Genomic DNA, 8,389 nt, shown 5'->3' on the forward strand with positions numbered 1-8,389 from the left:
GACAGCTTTCCTATTCAAATTATGCTTATTATCAATCCTCAGGACTATAGTTATGCCCTAGTAATCGTTGAAGTTACTTGTGTTGCAGGGTCATAAAAATTAGTGCACTTGTTGAAAATAAACAAAATCACAAATAAAGGTGTCTCTGGTTCCTTTCTGGGCCCTATGGGAAATGGAACCACATTTGAACAAGAGAAGAAATGGAAATAAATCATATACATGACAGAATAGACAAGTGAATAGCTGACTGCTATTATTATCGAAGTAAAATAAAAATAAAAAGGACTTAAGTAAATGATCAAAACAGCGGGAATTATCTGAAATTGAGAGTAATCAATAGCACTAGTGACTAACCTTTAGATTTGCCTGGACCAACACTCCATAGTGGGTCACAGCTGTTGCGTGTTTAAGACCACACCGTGTGTGTCCCTCCAAAGGTTTAGTCAACATGCTGATGAAAATTCTCATAACTATAAGAATTCTTCTCTAGCTACACAGCTTACATGTAATTAAACTTGGGTTTAATTGACAGGGCATCTGCAAATTTAGCCTACAGCGCTCAGCAAGGACTATGCCTAAACTAGTGAAGGTGAAATTCATCTGAGAAGAATTGAAAGTAAGGAAAGAGAAAAATTAGAAACCCTAAATGGGGTTAAAGAAAGTATTTTAGAATACTTTGCGCTGTATACATAAAAGCTGTAATTAAGGCTTCAAGTAAATGATGCTAACCGCTAACTGTAGAAGTTATTATGTAGCTTAGCCTAAGCTGGATGGATGCTAGGTTAGCTTAGCTTAGCCTAAGCTGGATGGACGCTAGGTTAAGTTAGCTTAGCCACCTAGGCTGGTTTGTTTACAAGATGACGTCACGAGTTAGCACTTCCTGTGACAAGTCGTTGTCATGGGAACCAGTGCATGTCAGAACAATTCAACAGTCCATGAAGAATGTCTGCACATTTTAAATGAGTTATGCATGTTTAAACAGGTTAAAAGGGGGCGCCTATACTTTAAGTCTTTCAAGAACTTGATGTAACATTCAGTAAAATGCAAATGTGGTTTGGCATTTGCAAATTTTACTCATGGAACTCTTCTCTTCACTGTACGCAACTTATTCTATTTGTTTACAGAGTAAGGAAATAGATTTGCTGTAAGTCAAAGCTTGTCTAAGCCTATATAGTTACGTCCATCTCGTGCATAAATACTGACTTTTCAGCGAGTAAACAGTTTTGATCGCTAGGTAGCTCTCTGCTTGTAGATGCAGCCAAAATTTAGGTGAATTTACATCAACCTAACAATAATTTGTAAGGTCTTTACTTTGTAGAAAGGGGAGCATCACCCAAGTCTACGTGTATATAACACTGTACTGAGATTCCTTCGTCAGAAACAGATTAAGCAATACTGCAATTTGGATTCCTTCAACCAAAGCAGACTAATAAATACCGGTACAGTTTGCATGCCGCTGAGATGAGATTCCTTTGTCAAACAGACTTACGCTTTAATGCTGAAATTACCGATACCAGTTAAGACCCTTCTTTTTTTTATTTTTTTATTATTATTATTTTAAGTAGAGATGTCAATTCCAGCTATCGTTTTATCTGCATTTAGACAAGCCAGCAGCTAGTGATCAAAATGTGTATCGCATATCATGTCCCGTTTGGATCGGAATGATCAAATAAGCACTTTTAGGATAACAGTAGTTACGAAGGGGCTCTAGGTCATGCTAGTTTTCCCAGCTTAGGTGGTTTGTTTACTATCTGGCATTAGGGTGACGAATGCCCTATTTGGAGTTTGTATTTCCTGTAACAAGTCATTGTCATGGAAACTAATGTACAGCAGTGTATATTTCACCCAGCGGGTGGCACAATGTCTGTATGTTTCAAAAAGCAGTGCATAGTCTGTTGGCACGTGAGGCTTACACCTACATTCAAGATTTTCTTTAAATCAGTAAAATTCAAATTTTACTAATGCAAACTCTTGCTTCCTTTTGAGCACACATTTTCATCTACTTTAATAGTTTTATGTCCTATGCTGACTAGGAACTTTGTAGCAGAGTCGTGCATTGTGGTCATGCCGTGTGTCTTCTGGGTTTTGAAGTTCAGAGTCAAAAGGTTCTTGAAGCTGGTGTCTTCCTCCATCACAGGTTTGTTGCACGCTCCGAGGTAGCTCGCTTGATGTCTGTGGTAGTAGCACAGGGACTTTCAGGGTTACCCTGGGTGTTATCTGGGACCGCGCCCAGTCTACATTCAGACTCTTAAGTTTGAGAATCCTGTTGTGATGGCTTGTTCCAGCTGCTGGTAGTTAGACTGGATGTTTTCTGGCTGCCGAGCCAGAAAGCGTCGCAACTCTGGGCTGGATGTGATCCAGATCAGATAGAGTCTAGCAAGCTCTGGTGTAAATGCAGGGATATGTCTGGCCATTCGGTTGAGGTCTTTGAGTGTCACTACAAGCGTCGTTTCAAGATTCTTCTGAATCAATCCTTTTCCTTCCACGGCTGCAGAAGCTTTAAGGAAATTGTCTGATGACATGTTAAGCAGAGGGGTTTGTCTCCCCCCCCCCCCCCCCCCCCCCTTTTGTGCAGGGCGGGGGAAGCCTACGCTGCTGATGCGAAGTTCAGCAGGGTACATCTTTCTCGTGGGGTCCATTTGCAGTTGGTTGGACTGTTTCAGTTCTATTTGGACCACATCGAGCTGGTCTATAATGTTGCAGCATTGCTGAGTCAGTGTTGGGACTTCAGCTCTGGCTGCAAGCCGATGGCTTCAGCGTCTCTCTCTTTGAGTTCAACCAGTTCCTCTCTCGTCTGTTGGCAGGTGCTCAGCAGCTGTCAGAGCCGCTTGAAAACTGGTGATCTCTTTCAGTTGCTCCCCGCTGTCAGGGTCTCTGCATCTGTCCTGTGCCTTCTCCCATTAAGCAGGGTTCGTTCTCTGTGGAGTCCTGTGGCTGGCAACATTAGTTCATTTATCTCCTGTTTGGGGCCTGCGGGAGCATGGCCAAGGAGAAGATAATGCTGGTCAGCTCTTGGTGGCTCAGGCTGGGTGTCAGACGTCTGCTTTCGTTGTTGCCTAACTGTTCCTTCCTCTGCCGTGGCAGGTCGTTGCCTGCTTCAGGCTGAAGGATGTCCATGACACTGCTCTGCCGGGTCTTCAGGTGGACCTGGTGGCAGGGCCGGGTGTCTGAGGCCTACTGGCACACTTGTGGGAACACGAGAGAGAAATGGCACAGGCAAATGCAAGTTTCTACAGAGGTGGTGAGCTATCTGTGTGGGAGAATGGCTATGTGGAGCAGCTAAAATTTAGTGTTGGTGAGCACACACAACAAAAAAAAAAAAAGGTTTTGAGTATCTTAGTTGACGTGCTTTAAGAAGCATCGACTGATGACTGGGCTCTTACATATCATAACCTATTACTCAAAAATGCTGATGGTTCTTCCCACATATTGTGCTACGAGAGTAACAGATAGAGCAAAACCAAAATAAAACAATAGGATGAAACCAGAAAAGAAGAGGAAGAAAGGAGTGTTTTACCTATTTAGGTTTAGCTAGGAGACATAGGTAAACAGGAGTCACTTATGGGTTATGCTGCTGTTAGACTAAGCTACCAGGGACACATCAGACATCTCAAGGTCCAAAAGAAGAAGAAGAAACAATGGGAAGTGTTTCCAGTTCTGTCTGGGGCCTACTGTGCGTTTGTGTTTAGCCGTACTTCATGTATTTAGCTTGGTGCTAAGCAGTGAGGATGGGTAAAACACAGACAGGAAGTAGGATATTAATGACCTGTGTAACTCACTATGGAAACAACAGTCGCTAGATATTGTAATCCTATAGAGAGAGAGGAGATGAGGATAGTGACTAGTGATCTAAAATAAGGTAAAGGTAAAGTTAGAACGTCCTTATAGCTCTAAGAAAACTAAAAGGAAAGGGAAGCGTATCAAGTAATTTAATTAAATTTCAAATTTAGTTAAGCCCTTTTTTTTCTTTAGCTGAATATAAGAATTCAGGCTGAAACCCAAGTAAATAACTAAATTGAAATAAAATCAAAAAAAAATTATGTAAACATTGTGTGTTCTCATAGCTCTGGTAACTATGGGGGAACTTGAATAAGCAAATTGATTTAATTAAATTCCCAATTTAATTAAATTCAACTTAACTGAATAGGACGATTCAGGCTCAACAGGTGTAAATACACAAAATAAAATAGGGGTAGATTTAAGTAAAAATAAAAGAAACACAAATAAAAACCCAAAGTATCTGGGTTTCAATCTGAAAGTGAAACCAAGAGGAAGGGGTCGAGAGAGAGAAAGAGAGAGAGAAGAGGGTGGTTTAACCCTCTTATGAGACGTGCTTCGTGAAGCTCTGACACCAGGGTGAATCATTCGTCTCAAATCATTCGGAGTGTGTAGTGTGTATCACTGCTAAGGTAACGTGATTTTATTAAACTGGGCTTCGTTACGCGTCATAGCTGTTTCGAAATTGTTTTAAATTTCAACGGTTCGTGAACCAGTGTGTATCTGATCTCTATGTGATCTCGTATCACTTTATAGATTCGTACACATTTAATGACGCATTTGATAAAGGGTCTGATTGACTTTCAAGTCAAGCTTTCATAAAACGATAAAGCTTTCATAAAGATATTGTGCCTTGAAAGACACCTCATATTAAACGATATTAGGTAGCTCGCGGATTGCCATTACCTGATTACACCTTTTGATAAAACCTTTGCGATTGGTTTGTAAAAGGTGTTCCGTTGATTTGAGTTTCCTCTACACTTACACTGTTCTGACCAGCAGGGGTCGCCAGCGAGGGCGCTTCAAACAAAGAATCATTTGTGACGCAGTTGACTCCTTTGATTCAAAGCCTCGAAGAGCTTTGACTCTCATTACTCGTGTTCAAATCTCTCAGTTCAAATCACGCAAAATCTATAGTCTTTGGTTTAAGGTTACACTTTACGCTCTAACGTGTCTAAGTTTTTAGGCGGTGCTAAAACTATCACTCGAGGTAGAGGGTTTTACTTGTAAGTTAGGATTGAGGGAGCTATTGGCTACAACCGTCGCTTGTTTACACGAGGGTCTGTGAGATTGGTGCTGTTGTCAGAAAAACTAGATAGGAACGCCTGCTCGCGTTCCGGACGCAATGCCAACCAACAACACAGATCGTTCGGAGCAGTGATCGAGCTGTGCTGACAGTTTGCACGGAGTCTCTCGCTTAGACACGACGTTGCGTGTGGGTGACTCTTTTTAACAAATCAAAACAGCACCGTTCTTTCACAGACAATGGCAAATTACTAGTTAGCTGATTGTTCTAATACGAATTCGAAGCGATTGTTTCATATGATCGCTTCATCGGTTTAATATGAATACAATGACGTAACGCATAATAAGGCCTTAATCGGTGATTGAGGAACATCGCTCAGATCACATTCAAAAATGCTGAAAATGGAGATTTCTTCATCCATATCAGGTTAATTTGTTCTGGTACCATTTATGCGCGCGGCTAATCTGAGATTTCTTCGTCAGAGAATGCTTATGCTCGATTTAGATCTGAAATTAGGCTTTCTTCGCTAATATTAGGAGTTTCTTATCGTACGATTTAAATATGCATTATAGCATTTGTGAACTTTCTGCCATTCGTAGGAAGGCATATTCAAGCTATAGTTTTGCTGATTTACCCAGAAACTTGTACGTGCATGTATGAGATGTTAATAAAAACTTATGGGACAACATATGATTGATTACTGTCTGCTTGCATACAATGTTTAATACGATGCCTTAAAATTCTCCACCATATATGTAAGGAACTCAGCTTTTTGGAAATATTAATAATCAATAATATCTTGTTATTATTAATTATAAATATTTGGGTCAGTTAATTGGATTAACTTGATGTGGCTGAATTAATATTACAATCAATTAATCAGTTCTTCCAACGAACTCTTTTGATTATTAATTTATTCTAATAAAGGGTATCTTCCATGGCCACCGAAGAATAATTATTTCTTCGCCTGTACAGTACTTTGAGCCAGTAGCAAAAACCGTGATCGTAAAGTGACTTGTATTGCAAACAAAACAGAACCAAATACATATTATGTACAAGTTTTATTAACTAAATATAGATATTTATATGAATATAAATAAACTAAACAACATACACAAATGAATACATAAATAGGTTAGTGATAGGATGAAATTGGAAACCGGAAGAGGGTCTATGAGAAGAACCATCAGAATTTCATTTTCACATTTCATTGAATTGAATACTTGCATTTGTAATGGGAACAATTCTTGAAGTTGTTGAAAATTGAAGTCGTTGATGGTTCCGGCAGTGTCAAGTGGAAGTTGGTTGAGCGTTCTCTTTCTCCAGGAACGCATGGCTGGTTTGGTCAAGGCCTGGGACTCTGTTGAGGCCACGCCGAGCACCCAGGAGAAGTGAGGAAGTCGGAAGGATGGGTGATTGGAGTCGTTGTTGGTTGGAGTCTTTGTTCCAAAACTCTTGAGATTGTCCTTGGTTCTTTGTGAGAGAGTCATATCTCTCCTGCCTGAGCCCATATCTGGTTGGAATCGAGGCCTGCTGTGCCCTGGGGCCCCCGTGGAGGGGGAGGGGGCTCCCCAGTATCACCAGAACAGTGTTGCGGCTGGATGAAAGAACTAAGAGAGGGAGGTCACATGTGGACTGTCTCTAATAAGGCCTGGAGAGGATCCTCCCCTAAGGGTTGAACTCGACCAATCAGAAAGGGGACATGTCTGAGAGGGAAAGTGGCTCTTAGTTGATTTACGGATCTTTGTCCCATAATATGATTATACCTTCATTAATGCTAAAATAGCTATAACACATCCACACTGCATTCTAGAAGAAGGTGATGTACATCAAAGTGTGAGTCATTAAATGAGGATTAATTAGTTAGGAGGCATGATACAGGTGAGGTTACATTGATCGTTAGTTGGTTGTATACCAGGATACATACCATAATATATACCTAATAGTACACGAGACAGTAAACCGTTTACACTGTTTCTTTCACTGTTTTATGCATGTTCATTTATAGATCAGTTAGTCTTTGATTAATGCAGCAAAGTCTGTTTTAAAGAGGGTTTCTGTTTCATAGTCTCTCTCTTGAGTATGTGGCCACATTCCTCGGAGGTCGTAAAATCTCTTTATCATGCCCTGTAACCTGACACTGTTTCTGCCCTTGTGTTTGTTCATTTGGGCTGTGTGAGGAGTTTCATAAACCTTTGTATATAATGAATAATTAGTATGTGTCTGATTGGTCCATACCCTACACTAGCGATGTTACCCCTTTGTTGCTGATAAATACTGTATGATGTAGCGATTCAGTAGCGAAGCTATTTTATTATTAAAATTCACTGGCCAGCATTGATAACAAGTTTCTGTGCCCCTGAATGTTTCTGTTTGCACAGCGTGATCTCCAAGTGATGTATGTGCATGTGTGCTTCCATGAAAACCGCGTGAGTGACGTATGCATATGTGTGCTACAATGAAACCCGTTTTATGGCACACCTTGCAGCCAATCAGAATCTAGTATTTAGACAGACCATTGCCTAATACAGGCCTACAAATAAGCACAGCAAACATTTTTGAAAAATCACAATTACATTTTTTATTCTGTGGCAGGAATAAGCTTCCATACTATACTGTAGTGTTGGGAAGTGACACCCTCTGGTGTACTGCAACAAACTCCATCCACAGACTCCAGTTAAGTTCTTTGGGGGATTGATTATGGTGTTATGAAATGTTAATTGATTTGCTCTGTGTTTGTTAAACAGGGCACATTTCTTCCTCATCTTGGAGGGACTCTACTGCCCACTGTGCCAAGTAAGACTCCTGCAGCCAGTATGTCTCTTTTCAACCTCTCTCTCATTTTGCATATCTCATAGTGAAATACTTAAAGGGTTATTTAAGGAGTCTCCATAAGAAAAAGAATTACACTTTAAGATGCTTTTAAAAAGACTACTTATTATGGAAATAATATAATTAAGTGTGAACAGAATTAAATGTTTTAGGGCATTAAATCGTATGTTAATTTATATTAAATTAAATTAGCTGAACTTTAGAGTGTTTTTTGACCCACTTTAGTAGGACTTAAGTACATCTTTATATGTAGTTTTGTAATAACTTCTATTTTCTTTGAAATATAGTTAGTGTACTGCCGTATGTACTGCCAAGCATTTATGATATACTAAAATATACTTTAATGTATATACATCATGTAAGTTAAAAATTCACTTAAATATATTTGCAGTTATACACTTAAAATGTGTTAAACAGCCATAAAAGTGTTCTCTCTTTAAGAACATTTAAGTGGCCTTTTATTTCATTAATATTCTATTATCTGTAAATATAGTATTTTAAAATATACTTTTATGATTTGAAGTGCACATTCAA

General features: G+C 39.6%; 1 protein-coding gene across 5 annotated transcripts in view; it reads left to right on the forward strand.

Annotated features, from left to right (window-relative positions):
* Positions 1-8,389, forward strand: part of dok7a (docking protein 7a) — a 102,405-nt gene that overhangs the window by 37,054 nt on the left and 56,962 nt on the right. For 3 of the 5 annotated variants that reach the window (XM_077202065.1, XM_077202066.1, XM_077202067.1), the window contains exon 8: positions 7,771-7,819. In XM_077202065.1, coding sequence (XP_077058180.1) covers positions 7,771-7,819 — 49 coding nt within the window. Of the gene's footprint in view, positions 1-7,770; positions 7,838-8,389 lie in introns of all 5 variants that reach the window. The other 2 variants (XM_077202063.1, XM_077202064.1) reach the window with 1 other exon arrangement.

This window comes from Siphateles boraxobius, unplaced genomic scaffold, assembly GCF_051911475.1.
Source record: "Siphateles boraxobius isolate OS27281-9 unplaced genomic scaffold, OSU_SipBor_1 48, whole genome shotgun sequence".
Taxonomy (NCBI): Eukaryota; Metazoa; Chordata; class Actinopteri; order Cypriniformes; family Leuciscidae; genus Siphateles; species Siphateles boraxobius.